Genomic DNA, 16,704 nt, shown 5'->3' on the forward strand with positions numbered 1-16,704 from the left:
GCCGGTGAGAGTGTTGCTGTTGACTCCGGTGGGAATAAGGAGCAAACTTTGCAATGGGAGCTGCAAGTGTCAACGCCAAAGTGGGTGGTCAATCAGATTGCTTCACAGCAGGTCCACAGTTTCCTCTTGTGGTGGTGTCATCCAGTTCACCGGCACTGACTGCTGTCTGCGTTCAGGAGCAGTCCAGCCTATTGCTTAGACAGTGTGATGCCAAACTATTTTGTACAGCTGGCAAAATATATCCTTGATCCAAAGACCATGTAAGTTAAAAGAGCTTTTTTCCTTATTTTGAGGTGGGTTCTGAATACTAACTACAGAATTGGGCAGTTTAAGAGAGAAACTCCAGTTACACATGCTTACAATAGTGATGAAGAGCACGTAGCAAAGCAGTCCTCATTTCTTGAAATAATTTTTTCGTGTCATTTGTCAAACAAGAATCAGCCCCCCCAGCAAATAATAAAAGAAACAATTCCAACTTAAGTGAAATTGCAGTATCTCATGCAGACCTTTCATCTGGGTAAACTATTTTGAATGAAGGAGACAACTGTCAAGAAAATAGGGAAAGAAAAGTCCACCGTGCTTTCCAGCACTGTGGTAGTTCTTCCCATGTGTTTGGAAGAGCATTCATGTTGTTCTAACCAATCTTAGCTAGTAACAGCTTTTGGGGGCATTTAAACAGCTGAACATTGTCAAACCATGAGGCATTCCAACTTTTGTTTCCTTCTGAGATCCCAGTAGTCCTAGTAGCTACAGCTGTGCTGAGAGTGAGGGAGTCAGTTCAGTTTGACACTGAAATTTTTAAGAAGGAAAGGTTTGTTATTTTAATAATGATGCTTTCCTTTATAATTTCCTTTCCATGATAAATTCCCTGTATTATTGCAACACAGAACCTTTCTTTCCACAGAATTTTTCAGATTTGCAATAGAATAGAAATTTTGTACTTCCAGCCAGTTTTACTGCCTGCATTAGAAGCAGAGCTCATTTCCCAAGGAGTAAAGTTCTCTCTGCAGGATGAGGAAGGTTCTTGAATTCTCCTGTGGAGGATGTGAGTGTGACTGGACCGATATCATCGCTTGCAGGCCAGAATGCAAGTCCTTCAACCCTACCTTTCCCAAGGGCACTTTGTTACTTCGTAGCAATAATTAAGATGGAACCAACACACCTAAATGCATGTGCAAAAAACCATTGCAGACTTAAGAGAAGGAAAGGCTTCTTTTAAAACTTGAAGGCAGTGTGATGCCAGACTGACGAGTCTTGAAATATAAGCAAATGTGAAATAGAACAAGTTTATGCCTGAGGCCTGGAATTATGATCTAGGAAATCTTAACTTTAGTTTCAGCTTTCCCTTAGATTTCATGTGACATCATTTCCCATTCTTAATTTATAAATGGGATAATTTTTCCATATTTGGGAGGGGGAAGAAAACATCTGTTATCCCCACCAAGAGGAGAAAAGAGTTAACAAGCTGAGTATGACCTAGTGTTCTGGCCAGTTTTCAGGGATTGCGGAAACTCCTGCAGCTTCTTTTCCTCACAGGGGATCTCTGATGACAAATCCATTTAGCCAGATTATTTTAATGGGAACTGTTGAGCACTAAATGCTTTTGAAGCTGTTCAATTAATGTGGAAGAGATCCTCGTCTGCTGTAATATTAACAGTCAAAGAAAAACTTCTTTGTGAAAAAAAGTAAACTGATTAAGAGACATATTAAAAATCAATTTGTCATTACTGGTGATTGATTTTATCCTTTAATTCAGGACATGCAGTCCATCTGGAATTCCTAAATCCTTCTCATTATTTAATTGCAAACATTTTCACAGGCTGCTTCCAGTTTGATCATTGTACATGTGTTATGTGTTAGGTGGAAGAAGCATGACCAACTGTGTAATGGAATTGTATATTGAAAAATGCTTTAAAGGATATCCTGCTAACAGAGAGACTTCTCTTAAGCCAGCAGTGGATTGCACAGTGGATGGTGGTTTCAGAATAATATTCTAATGAGGATCAAAAGTTGCTGAAAGGCAAAGCAAAGTTAAACATGTTTCATGCATTGACAAGGATCAAGATTTGATAAAAGGCAAAGGAAAGATAAACGTGCTTCTTGCATTGAAATACTTTTATCATGGGATCAGTGTTATAATTTAAGCCTCAGAAATAAACTCTTTGAAGCTCCTGGAGACCCAGAACTACATCATGTAGAGAACATTTGTTCTAGTTCCACTTTCTCCAGGCACAATATTTTAAAAGAGATAAAATGCTTCATTTTCCTAAGAAATAGTACTAATTGAGTATCATGGGTTTATTTGAGTAGATTTCCCTAAACACTTCAATTGGTTGTTTCCCCCAGTGTCCACCAGATTTGTAGATTTTCCCTGTGGGGTACAGGTGTAGATAGAATATAGATAAGGCAAGTTTAAGAAGAAAACCTGAATCTATAACTAAATTTAGGACATTTCATTTTAGAAACCCTAGTTAGGGCTAGCTTAGATATGAATAAATATTAAAGGAGGATTAATTTGAATATTTTGCCTTTTTCTGCAATGTAACTACTTATGAAAACCATAACTGATTAGTTTTCTTTCAGGTTTTTTATAGTTCTGTACTTTTGTTTTTGTGTTTGTACAGTTACAATATGATTAAGTTGCTAAATCATTTTAGTATTACACTATGTCCTGTGTTCCAAACTAAGGACATTTAGTTTGTCTGTCAAAATAACTTTATATTATGGAACTTCAGAGATTGTAAAAGATTCATTCAAATCTATGAAAAGTAAGTGAGAATTTAATGGATTCTTGGGAAGACTGAATGCTCTTAAGTGAAATCCAGCCCTGCCTAGAAGCCAGTGTTCAATGTTTTCAGTGGGAAGTTACCTACAGCTTTGGAGTAATATTTGATCTGAAGCAGACTCAGAAATCCCTGAGCAAAATGTTTCCACTGATTAATTTCAAAGTAGATTTGGACTCAGAAGGTACAATTGCTTGCTTTTACTACTTATGGTGTAAGTCTCTATTAATGCAAAAGCATCAGGCTACTATGTAAATTTGTGTGTGTGTGCGTGTTGCAATTGTGGACAGATGCTTTTAAGAAATTCTGGATGTTGAAAAAACGGCAGTGAAAAACCAAGCCATGGCTGCCTACAAGCTGTTTTTAAGTAAATGAGGTATGTTGTTTCTCCTGTGTGTAGGTTTGATTATATTTGGATATGGAGGCATTCTGTATCTCAGAAGCCTGACAGGTGGTGTATGATCGAACACCTTTACCTGGTGAAATATTGGCAATCAAAAGTTTTCTATCAGTTTCTGTGACTCATAGCAAATATAGGTGATGGAGATTAAGCATTCGGACAAGTTGGAGGTAGTCACCAGTTCAATTCAGAACCCTCACCATCTGTTTAGAGCACATAGCTACTGTCTTGATAAGAGCAATAAATATATTCACTCTTCCGACTGGTAAGGGTACAATGCTTTTATTTTGTGTTATGACCGGCTGTTCTGCCTCATAAAACAAAGAGTGCAGCATGACAGCAGTTTCATTGTTGTTTGTAACTGCCTGACTTCACATTCTGTACCTGAGTGGTACTTCAAAAGTAAAGATGTCAAGTTCATCAACTTTACTCTTCTCCTCTCTAGTACCACTGATAATAAAGAAGCTTGCAACAATCTCCTTACTCTGTTTGGAGGATATATTCAGTGGCTTGTCTGCTTTGAAAGCCAGGTTCTTTACCATTTGTCTCCTTTCCCAGTGTTAATAGGGGGGCCATTACCTCGAGGACACGAGTTTGAACTACATGATGTTCGATTTCACTGGGGGAGAGAAAACCAGCGTGGTTCTGAACACACAGTTAATTTTAAGGCCTTTCCCATGGAGGTAAGAGTGACACTGCATTGCATAACACCTGCTGAATGCAAAAGATTTGATTTCATAGCCTGAATTCCTCGTAATTCAAGGAGAGTTTCTTTTAACTCAGCATTTTATTGCTTTATATTTCAACCACAAAGTTATGTTGTTGAGGTGTGCTTTACTGCAGGTAAATTAGGATATGCATCTAGAATAGAATGCCTCCAGCACTCATCACATTGTGTGATTAATTGGTCATAAAGTTAACTTGCAGAACTATTAACTTCTGCCTTAATAATGTTAGTGTTCTAACAGGATCTGTCGTTTCGACACTTTCTATGTCACCTTGATTAACAGCTATAGATGGGGAGAACTAGCCACTGGAAATATTTCAGTGGTGAACAACAGGTAAATTTGGAGTAAGTGTAGAGCAATTTGCTCATGAAATAGCTTTAGATACCTGAAAATTGAAGACTATGTGATATTCTTGGGCATGTTCTGTAATATCTCAGTGAATTGCAAAATGATGAAACGCAAGGAAAGTGATAACACAGATTGAAAAAAATCAGTCAGCTATTCATGGGGTGTCAGTTTTGGCTCCTAGGCAACCCAAAATGGGACATATTTCTCCTGCCCTCCAGCAGCCATTCATCATATTATTTCACTTCCCACTGTCCCAGTGCTTACACTTTGTCAAGGAGTGGCTTGGAGTATTCCTTTAAACTCTGGACTGCAAGACTAGTTTTAACAGATACCAACCCCGATGTTCGGTGACTTCAGCTTTCCATCTCTTATTTCATCTGTTGTGCACTATTTTAGTTAAAAAAATTCAAGACTTTTTCAGAGTTGAGTTATTTTTGCTTTACTTATCTACCATAATCCCTTATGAGCCTGAAACTCTGTTTCCTTTTTCTCCCTGTTGTTCAGTGATAGCAAATTTGTTATTGTAGCATTACATTCATGAGTGCCAGACTACTGGAACAGAACTGCTTTATGGAAAAGGATATAAAATGCATTAGAGCAACTACTGCAGAGCTAAGTGTAAAAACCTGGTGGACTTACACCATCAGTCTAATTCTTAGGGTTGTTCAGGTAATTTCTTTAAGAGTTGTGGGTCAGATTTTGGTCTCTGCTGTTTGCTATTTGCACTGATTCATCAAAAAACATATACAAAAAAAATATATAAAGTCACACATAAGGGCTTTGAAAGTTGAGTTGAGGCAGATCATAAAATCATAGAATCGTTTAGTTCAGAAAAGACCTTTAAGGTCATCGAGCCCAACTGTAAACATAACACTACCAAGTCCACCACTGAGCCATGTCCCTAAGTGCCATAGCTAGCTACATTAGATCCTCTTTGGAGGTTGATTTCAGGCAGTGCCTGGCAGGAGAATTACTTGAATTGGGAAGACTCATCAAGCAAAGGGAATGCAGAGGAATCACCTCTGCATCCTGGTTACCTGGCATAATATAACATGATTTATATGGGCAGTAAGACCTTCAGGTTACTGCAGTGTTCCTCTGAGGAAGGAAGTAGCTTGTTCCTTATCAAACAGCTCTGCTTAGTGTTTTTCCTTAGGGCTGATCCAGCATGTGGTGATCAAGAAATATTGACGTGAATTATGTCAAGAACTGCACTGGGGAATCTATCAGGATCTCCTTTAATTAGGATCACTTTGCAAACAGCCTTGGTGGTATGTGGCAACAGTCAATCTTCAGAAACCCCAGAATTCTCAATTCCAAATCAGTCCAGAGAAAAATATACTTTACCCAGAGATACAAAACAACAAACTTAGTGATGAAGGGATTTCATTCTTCACCTACTTGAAAAGCAGCACAGCAGCTGCACAAACAGAATTCTGGCACAGTTGAAGAACATCACCTGGAGGTGAGCAAGCTGGCGTTATGCTGTCTCTTGCATCTGAGCAGCTTTCAGGAAGACCCTGATCTCCAAGAAATAATTACTGATACAAAAATTCTATAGCAGACAAAAAATAACTCATAATACACTTTAAATACAGTGTGAATGTTTGATTTTGCAAACAGATCCTGATGCAGATTAATTATTCTGGCAGAAAATGACAGCATAGCTTGTGGTATCCAAGGTCAGTTGCACACAGGTGTATTGGCTGAGCCAGTTCATCATCTTCTGCCCCATGTTGCAAGAAAGTGCAGGGCAGTTTGTTTGACAGATGAGCTGTATTTCCTTCTGCTATATGCACAAAGAGCTGTTATATTAACTCCATCTCAAATTGTCTAAATCAAATATTATACTTGAGCAATAATAGAACAGGTGCTTGTGATGACTATAAATGTTTATGAATTAGTACACCTGAGACTCCACAGTGGAAGATTTTCTATTTCCAGTCCAGGGATGGCCCCATCGAATTATTTTTCTTTTTTTATCAAGAGACCAGGAAATACTATTTTCTTACCTTTTAACATTAGCATTGGTTTACCCAGTTGTTGGAAATCACCATATTCTGAATGCATACTGGGCTTGATTTTCACTGGGTTTGTTAGTTACTGAACAAAAATGGCAATGGGTGCCTATTTTGGTTATATACAAGCAGTCTGGTGTAGTTTATGCTTTCATCCTGTACTAATACAAAACAAGCTGGCAGTTGTTTCTGCACAAATGCATGCCTAGAAATGTGTTGAGCACCAAGTGTATAAGTTTTGATCTTCTGCCAGTGGAGCAAATCTAGTAGGATATTTTCCTAAGAAACTAGAAATGATTTACAAAGCAAATGGTAAGGATTTTAAATTCTCCTCTCTTTGTGGGAGGAAGACAGGTCAAAGGGACGAGCGGTAGTGTGGAAACATAAGTGCTTGGTTTAAGGGGGTACATTAACAACACAACAAACTAGGCCCAGATTATATATTCCATTGCACTGTTACAAAACCTGAGCAGTTCTACAGAAACAAACTTCGAGGTTGAAGAGATCTATCTGAGATAACTATTTAAGACTGTTTTTTGACTGGAGCAGCAGTCTAATTTTTTAGGAGTGAAGACTGTAAGGCTTTGTTTTATTACATTGGACCAAATAGTTGTGGAACAGCTTCAGATGATCAGTGTAATGATCATCGTAAAGGATGACTCTAAAAAAAGAGTGTTATTTTTCAAAGTTTGGAAGAGCACTCTTCAGTTACTTCCTTAGTCTCTTCACCTTTGATACCTTTAATACAGGATATTGGGCAATATCCTGAATTGGCTGGGTAATATCCCATGTCTCTTAGTGCAAAAATCTATTATTTCTTACTAGACAGCTGGGGCCTTTGCATGTGGTTAGGATATATAGGTTCATGGTGAATGAGTTAGACTACTAAGCTTATGGAACAGCTGGAGCAGCTTCTTGAAATAATTCACACTATTGAAAAGCTTTGTTCATGTGGCTTGGAGGCTGAGTTCGTTGTTATTTTTATTATTATGTGAAGTTCAGCAAAGGTGTTTTTTCGATCCTTCCTTGACTGAAGAAACAAGAATATTGACAGTAATACGCCAGTGTTACCATTTTCACCAAAACATCTGTGTTTGCAATCAGTCAGGAAGGCAGGACAAAACAATAAATAGTTGTCAAAGGTGAATACTGTAACATGTCTTTTTAAACAAAGGAAAACCAGATGGCTGTGCATATCAGTACAATACTCTGCTCTCTGTTCCATTAAAACAAGAGCATGAAGGCTGTTCTTGTCTTTTGGCCAGAAATTGGAAAGAGACATTTGTGCAGCTTTCTCCAGAAATCTTTCTCACCAAGTACTGCTACTGCACGTAAACGGTGTTGCTTTGTCTTTTGGCCAAAGTAACTTTGGCCACCACTTGTGCTAAGTATGTAGTCATGTTCTGAACACTGAGAGGCTGTTTCTTGCCAGCAAATGGAACAGGGTACCAAAGATTAGTTTGCGCTTTACAGTACACATTTCCACAGAGCAGTAAAATCCACACCTATATATGTGACTTACCTGAGCCTGATTTAGGTGTGAGAAAGAGAGGAACTATTTGACATCTTTATTCCTCTCATTCATGACAAGAGTATGGGTTGGAGAAGGAAGAAGAACAAATGAAGATCTAGTGAAACTCTGATTTTCTCCCTTATCATTGATGTTTAACAGGGAGGTAGAAGGGAACAGGAATAGCAAATTATTGCTATTTATTTTTGTTGTTAACAAAGTTAAGATAGGGGCAGCTAGAAATGGAGTCTATCGTACCCAATATCTATATAAACACAGCATACTGTAGTGCCAGGCTGAATCAATTTACAGTCAAAAAAGACAGGAAAGACAGCAGTAGAAAGTGAACCATATGATGGTATGAATGCTGTTTTATGGAAAAAAAAAAAAGTTTTCACTGCTTCTGAAAAGAAGGAAAACAGGGAAAATTATGCCTTCAATGTGTCTCTTAGTTACAGAATGACAGAATCATCAAGGTTAGAAAAGACCTTGAAGATCATCTAGTCCAACCATTAACCTAACACTGACAGTTCTCAACTACACCTTATCCCTAAGTGCTAGTTACTCAAGCGGTGGTGTGACCAAAGGAACAATCTGACTATAAGGGGACAGTTGTTTCCAGGCCGCTGCTCTGAAACTGTATCTGAGAAAATAAAAAGGTTCCTTTCACCGCTTTTAATATACAGGAGGATAATTCTCTGTAATCCATCCTCTTTAAAATGTAGGATTATATTAGCCATGAACCATGTGAAAGTTCTCAGTAGAAGAGGATTGGCAGAAAATAATTTAAGAAGTGTTGCCAAGGTGTGCAGGAAGATTAAAAGCTGTATTATTGTCTGTCCTACAGTTTTTGAGTGGAACAGAAGAAAATCCAGTTGCCTGAGGGACCAGAATCAGTTCTGTACAGGGAAAAAAAGATGTTCCTTTCTGTTGTGTAGTAATAGAGCAGACTAATTCATTCTGTAGACTATTTCAGACTTACTGAAATACCTACTGCAGTGAAGTTAATGCAAAAAACATCCTACCCTTGATCTATTTAAACCATTAAGTTTTCCTTTGTTCATGTGAAATGGTACCTGCCTAAGGACCTCATTAAACAGGCTTACAGCTTTAGGGCTTCAGGTTAGGCTGTCAACATTACACTTACCTACTCAAGTCTTTACAGTCTTTGGTGTGGGGATTTCTCTGTGCCCAGCTCTGAAATCAGATACCTGCACACTGTGCATCCGCTTTCTGGCTTTTCTTGAGAGGAGGTGTCATGCTTTCAACATGGAAATTTATTCTTTGCCAACTTTTTAATAATCTTTACCAACGTTATTTAATCTTGCTGCCTGTTTTAATCAGTTTCTTATTAGCTTATTGGGTTACAAAAATAAAAGAGTATTTGTAATTGTAATAGAAGGCCTGGGAGATAGTGTGCATGCAAGCGTGTTTCTCCTTCTTTACGCAGAGACTTAAGAACTGCAGAGAGACTGAGTAGGTGTGAATGGCAAACAGGATTTAATCCGTAATGACAGTAGTTTCTAATATGTGAGCTTATTTCTGATATCTGTGGATTTTTGCCAGTAGCTTTAATGGGACTATGATCCCAGTCATAAACCCTAGAATAAAAAATTTAAAACCAAGGAGTAAATCCTGTTTCCTTATCTGACTGCATTGATTACCTGCTTGTGTAAAAAAAATTAATACATTCTGCTCGCTTTGGCAGCATAAGACCTATCAATGACAAATATCTTGCTTAGGCAGTCGTGAATTTAAGAGGAGGCAAAAAGAACAGATTCCCAAAGGGTTTACATAGCTTCATGCTGAGGTCTGGAACTCTGCTCAGGAATTATCCAGATTTTCTGGTAGAAAATTAACTTGTTACTAAAAGGCTTGGATGATTTTCTAAATTTTTGGGTCATTGCAGATGAATACTGTGAGCCATGATTAAAACAGTGTGTCTTATATGAAAATGATGACATTCATGTAATCCCTGTATCCTTGGCAGGTTATGTATAACAGATTAATAATAGTTTAAATAGATATGTCCATTGGACATTATCTAATTTTTGAGGACAGAATTGTAGAAAAACACAGGAAAATCAAGTTAATATCTAAGCAGATGTTTTCAGTTTTGTTTTCCAAATTGACAATGATTTACGCATAAACAATTTTTTACACATGATGTAGATGCCATCTATGAACATAACAATAATACTTAGCTTTACACAGCGCTTCATGGGCAAAATTGGTCCTAGCAGCAATTCCAGGGTTGTTGGTGAATTGTATTATGTGGGGTCCTAGCCCCATATGTGCAGGTGTTTAAGTATTTTTCTGCATTTTCCTATGTACCGTACACTCTGTGGTCCCCTAATTGATGTGACTTCTGTTTGGTTTGTTTGTAGTGGTACAAAGCTGGGAGGTCTTCGTCCCTTCCCAGTATACTGGAAAACAGAAATACAGCAACAAGATAAAAACAAAATTACAGTCATTGTAAAAGCACACGTGAGCAGCTTATGACTCTTGAGATTGCTAGTTGCTAAGGTCTTTCAGTATTATATTTTTATTGTGGTTGAGGGTTAATTTGACCTAAATAGGCACATGTAGTCTCTGAAGTACTCTTTGTTTCTAGGTTATTTGTCAATATGAGCTCCGATTGGCCCTTGTTTTGCTCAGTCACATATAGTTTGAATTTCTTAGGAAATGCATTTATGTGCTTTGTATTACAGATTTGTGAAAGCAGGTGCAAAAATGGGCTGACGTGCTAGCACAAACACGCTTGTAGCTTGACTATTGCCTGAGAAATGCTCAGTTAATCTCTGTGGAAGAACAATGCACATCTTCAGAGGTAGCAAATGTGATTTACCTTCTCTGCAAAATCTGCAATTTATTTATTAGATTATGGAAGATGTACAAGCTTCCAGACACCAGGTCAAAGACGAGTGGCATTAACAGTCTATACTGAAGCTTCTTTATATTTTTGTCTCTCTTTTAAGAGTTATCTTATTTACAGCCAGTTGTGTGTGGAGAAGCTTTGTGGCTCATATACACCTAAAATTCTTTTAGGTGGCAGTTGCAATAGCCTGTGATTTATAACTTCTACCAGGATGGAGAAAGTCAGTATTCTTTTAAGAAATAAATGGTCCAAACTGCAAATGACCTACCAGAATAGGAAGAACTCTTCTAAGGAGAAATGTTGCAGGTGGAGAGAAGTTGGGTGAAGGAAATGAGAATGAGAAGAAAAAGAGTGACTCAAGAGGGGAGCCCTCTTGGGTAAGTTCTGTTTTACCTGACCTTATTGATTTAGTACTGCCAGAAGTTGCAGACAGTCTTTGTGCTTTGTCTGTAATAGACATTTTGCACCAAATTTTCTTGCAGTTGTGTTGGGATAAGATGCAATGTTGAGTTGCAGCCTGTAGTAACAGGTTTGATGGCACTGCATCCTTGTGGAGGCAAGCAAGTAACCTTAAATAAATGGCTAGTAGAAATCTCTCTCTGCAGTGGAAACAATATAGCCTCTTATACCTTTAAAAAGATGTGAATCTTTTCCACTCCTTGAGCAGAATGACATCTTTGCCTTCTACTTACTTTACTTACACAAATGTCTTGCTGACAGTGCTTGTATTCATGGATATAGAGGCTGCTGTCATGACATCCCTTATTGCAAACCCCGTTCCCAACTCTATCAAGGTGGCTACTTATGTTTTCTCTCTGCTATGGGAGAAGAGCTTGTGTAGTCACTTAGAAGATGGGACTTTCAAAGAGGATATAAACCCAGGTTTGAGTGCAATGAGATGTCTGCTCGGGTCTTTTCCTTGCCATTTTTCTTGGCTGTGTGTTCTTGACATGGTTTGCTTCAGTTGTACATAATTTTCTAATTTCTGCCATGATCATTGCTGGCACTCTGCTCGCATCTTGCTTCAGCTTCCTGGTGCCTTAGTTCTCCTGTTTGGTTTTCCTTGGCACTTTGCCCTAACCACTAGGCCTAAATGTTTTTCTAAGACCTGTCACTTATGGAAGAAGCTGGGAAAGGAGATTCTTGATTTTGTTGTTTTCCTTGCTGCATGCTTGAGTCAGGTCCAGTTCCTAGGTTGGCCCCAGTGCATGAGTGAAAACTCCAAGAGAGAGAGAATAGCTTTCTGATGCTAAACCCAAACCTTTGTGGTGTTTGTGCTAATGGTGCACACATGACTCTTAAGAGGTAAAGGATGAAACTTGCAGATCATCTGAGAGCTGAAAGCTGTTGAGGGCTTCCACAAGTATTTGCTGTCATGCCTGAGTGCTTCACAAGCACAAATAGTGTAATCTTTAAAATGTCAGTGAGAGGGAGAAAAGTTCTGCTATTGCCAACGAACCAGTAGAAGACAAGTTCAAAGGGATGAAATTGGCTGTGGTCACACATGATGTCTTTTTCAGAATCAACAGAGAACTGATCCTAGATGCTTGAATTCTAGTAAGACTTTTAGACACTGTAGTACCAAAATATCTAACTTAGGTTGTAAATCTCAGTTCAGCAGTTTAACCACAGGTCTATCTGATGCCCTAATTCATAGATAGGACAGTTATCAATTAGATAGCCTCACCGATCATTCCTGCCTTCTTGCTGTGCCAGCATTAAGCCACGTAATGAACTGGACTGGGAAACAGTTAAAAGTTTAACAAAATTTGGGGAATTTATGGAGCTATGGGAGAGGAGAAAAGTATTAACACCATTATGCAATCTGCAAACTTGCAATTCAACAGAAAACTGTTGGAGATGCGTAACAAGGCATCTTTATTATTTCAGTGGAAGCTTAGCCAACATTACAGGAAAAAACCTGACTGAATCCTAGAGGAGTGTAGTGTGGAAGAGCAACTGCTCACTGGAGAACTGTCAGGATTATGTCTTAAGAAGATAATATACAAGCTGCAGATTCTCATCTCTTTAGAGAGACCCTTAGCTTTGAAACACAGAACTGTGGGATTCAGATCAGTTCTTAATAAAACTTAGTAAATTAGCAGGGAAGGAGTTTTTTTTATTCTGTCCTCATTAGAGAATCGATTGTTGAAAATTAAATCAGTGATTTAAATCCTTCTACATATGAGCAGTCTGTTTTTAAATCCAAGACAACAGATTGTAGCCAACACTCTGTGGAATTGGACATGCTTATATTAAATGCTTAGTCATATAAATAACACTTCCAGTATTAAATACTTAACCCATAGCATTTTGTGTTTTCTGTCTTCTTGATGGCATTGCTAGTCTGTAATATCATCAACTATTCATCAAGAGCCAGTTTTCCAAGCTTCACTCTTTCTAACAGTGGAGCTATAAAAGCACATGCAGACATACACATACACCCACTCAGGTTGGCAAGAATCCAGAGTAAAAGCAGGCTGGAGAGTCCTCTACTGAAATCCTTGCTTTTTCCTTCCTGGCCTTCATATTTGAAGGGAAGGAAAAAGAAAGGCCCATTCCTGATAGCATAGGTAAGGGCAGACCCAGGGCACCTCAGCCTACATGTTTGCCAGGGCCGGACCTAGTATCAGGGAACAATAACGTGTTCTGTAGTGCTCCTTGCTTCACACACTGAGCAGAAACTTGGCACAGTGAAGAGCCTGACCTATGAATCTGACAGTAATAACTGTGTAGGTTTTCATTTTCTTACTGGTTAGGTTGATACCGCAAGTCAGCAATCTAGAAACAAGGGTATTTTGTCTTTTTCCTTCCTTCCTTTTCTTAGCCTGTATACTTTTATTACAGTTGGAAAAATGTTAATTTTTGATTAATTCCTGTTCTCTTTTCATCTTCTGTCCATGCCAGTAGAAATAAGCAATGTTTGTGCTTTCAAATGGGAAGAAATAGTAAATACACACAAATTATAAATTGCAGCATCCTCAGTTTCCCCTATACCCTTGCAATGTTTTGCCAGTTGATTTTCCTAAGAAACAGGCAAAGCTCATGTTATGTGTCAGCAGCTTCTGTAGGCAAATGAGGAGGTGTCTTGATCTTCAAGGCATGAACAGAAGGGGTCTAGGTGGGGTTTGCAAAGCTTTCTGCAGATTGGTGTCCCTCACAGAAACTTAAAATAGGTAGACATTGGTGTTTTAGTTGCATTAACCATAAAGGTAGTTTATACCTGTGTCTTGCCCACTTGTGAGGGCTGAGAGAACTGCTGTGGTGTTTGGCTTCGTGTCATCTTCCTTGTGTCCCCTTCCTGTTCCCTGACCTTGTATACAGTGGACTCTTGCTGAAGCATTAGTCCATCTCTGGTTAGAAGAGGGACACAAGATTTGATCTGTTTTTCCTTTTTTAAATTATTTTAAAATTAATAGTCTTTTTTTTTTTTTTTTTTTTTTTTTTTTTTTAAAACCTTTTGGCTTCTTTTGCCAGAACAGAAAGAAGATCACTCAGTTGGATTTGTTATGGTTCCCATTACTTTTCTTTTTAGCTTACTGTTCATAGCTGTAGTCTTTTGAGCCTTTCATCAGTACTTCCTGCTGTTAATTTCATTTCTTCAATAGACCAGTAGTTTCTTGTCTTATATGACATGAGGCTACTGCGTGTGATTAGACTGTTCAAAGGGAACACAGATTCCTGTTTAATATTAGATGTTGTCATGTTTTTATTACTCTTTTTTAGTATGGCTTACCAGTGTAGGTACTTCTTTAGCACAAGTGTATTTCAGTAGTCCCACTATTCCTTACATATTCAGTGGCATACCTAAGGGTATGCCACACAATTGCCTAGGCTACTTTTGCCGTTGCTTGGCTGGCTTTGGAAAGAGAATAGATTTCAGAAGATGTCTTTGCAACCCTTCCTTTTATGATCCAACTAAAATAATTTTATTTACAGCCATGTTACTGTTCCATCATTGAGAGGAGAGCACCACTCAGCAAGGGTTCTGGACTACGCTGATGTCCCAATCAAGCATTTGTTCTGCATGTTTTAGCTGTGAATTTACCTTTTGACCTGAGACATATAGTATCTCACACTGTGACTGCAAAGTTGTTTGTTTAAGCAGTATGTCCAGGATACCTTGTACTCTGCTCCAACTTGATTTGTCTGCGCCTAATTTCTCTGATACTAGATTACAGACTTCTTTGTTCAGGGAATGTCATCTTGTTCTGTACATACTTGGAGCCTGATGGTTAACTCACACACTAGACCTGCTATATCTTTAACGATTTCAGTAAATTGTAACAAGCAGAAGTTCAGCAGAAGCTGTGCTTTCCCTTCTCCTGTGTTACATTAATCAGGAGGTTTTTAACGCTAACAGTGTTGTCATCTGTATTTCTTGGCGCTGCTTTCAGCTTGTCTCTCTTAGTGCTGAAATTAATGTTGCTTTCAAAGATAGGCAGTTCTCTTTATGTCATTATTTTATGAGAATGATCTATGTATGAAATTTTAAAGAATATTCAATTTCTACTAAAATTCAGTGGCATTTTGGCACCTATGCACAACAGAAGCATTGAAAAATTCAAGTCTACAAGCATAAACCAAGTACACTGATTAATAATCTAACTCCCTTGGCAACTTCCTCATCCTCCTCTTCTTCTTGATTTTGCCCAGAGTTCATGATCTAGTAATTTGCTTTTGTTTGCATTGGCATTTTCAAAGGAAGCATATTTACCTTGACTGAACTTTAATGTTTAACCATGCTGGCTTTGTTACTTTAGGGGTTTTTGTTTCTTTTTTCATGGCATGGAGTAGGTACATGTACTCCTGCTTCTCCTAAGACAATTTGAAACAGCCTCTGTATTAATTCCATTAACTTTAACTTCCTAAACCTCTCCTTCAGGCTGTTAATAACTAACTTTCTATTTTTTTAATCACTTTTCTTGAAGCTGTATGCCCTGGTCATATCCTTGGTTTGGTCCCCTTTTGAGGATTTGGAACTTAATTACTGTATGTTATGGTCACTGCCAGCAGCTTACTCAATTGCTTCCTGAAACAATTCAGTGCCAAGTCAAGTATCAACTCATAAATTCTTGTTCAGGTGTATAAAAGCAAGACACAATTTTTTCACATTTTGTCTTCCTGTGAAGTTTATGCAATATTTGCATTCTTGAAATTGCACATCATTGTTGTATGACTAGGCTGTGTTGCCTTCCATTATTACTGAAATCCTCAGCTCCATTTCATCCCTCTCAAACCAGGAAAAAGGCTTTTTGCTGACCCTAGTTAGGTAGCCAGAGTTTCCTAGTTGTACTGTTCCCTCAGCTTTTATGGCATGTTGTGAATAGCATATTGGAATATAGTGATCTCTAACAAACTTGGGTGAGTCCAGGAGAACAGTTCTTAACTCTACAATCTTTAACAGAGCAGCTCTAAAGCTGCTTTAATTTACCTTAAGGTTATAGATTCATCCCTGAGATGGCATTTACGTGGAATCAAAACAAGAGTTTCAGCTCAACTCTCCTTCTCAGCAGTGACAGAAATATGATGAGAAGCAATATGCTCAAGATTTCCAGACTAACATGTTTTAAATGCAACTCTGATTAAGATGTGATGATGCAGTATTCACCTGTTACTCTTTTGAGTTACAGCCTGTATGAATTGAAATAAAAGTTGGGAAGATGTGAGAGCAGTAACATCTGTCATCCTTAGATGCCTCTTGCTCTGTAATACTACAAGACTAAATAGACTTTTCTGGACCTTGTAATTGCTAGTTGCACAGCTAACAAGAGATAGCTGTATAACCTAGTTCTGACCAAGAAACAAAGCTTTCCAGAAGATTAATTTACACATGATGCAGCATGTACTGAAGAAAGAAGCTTTTGTAATAATTAGCTTCTTAGTAAAGAGTAAGAGGGTAGAGAGTGAAAACAGTACAGTGAGCAACTGCAAAGCAGCATAGGTTCAAGCAAGCCTAGTGACAATAGCATCACAGTCTAATGTTCTCATAGTTTAACATGCAGATCTGAAGAGGAATTATTTAAAAATGATGTTCTT

At 38.2% G+C, this 16,704-nt stretch overlaps 1 protein-coding gene across 2 annotated transcripts in view; it reads left to right on the plus strand.

Annotated features, from left to right (window-relative positions):
- CA8 (carbonic anhydrase 8) overlaps positions 1 to 16,704 on the plus strand; it is a 77,298-nt gene that overhangs the window by 1,359 nt on the left and 59,235 nt on the right. For both annotated transcript variants that reach the window (XM_074897708.1, XM_074897707.1), the window contains exon 3: positions 3,742 to 3,866. In XM_074897708.1, coding sequence (XP_074753809.1) covers positions 3,742 to 3,866 — 125 coding nt within the window. The remainder of the gene's footprint in view (positions 1 to 3,741; positions 3,867 to 16,704) is intronic.

Source organism: Athene noctua, chromosome 2 (assembly GCF_965140245.1).
Source record: "Athene noctua chromosome 2, bAthNoc1.hap1.1, whole genome shotgun sequence".
Taxonomy (NCBI): Eukaryota; Metazoa; Chordata; class Aves; order Strigiformes; family Strigidae; genus Athene; species Athene noctua.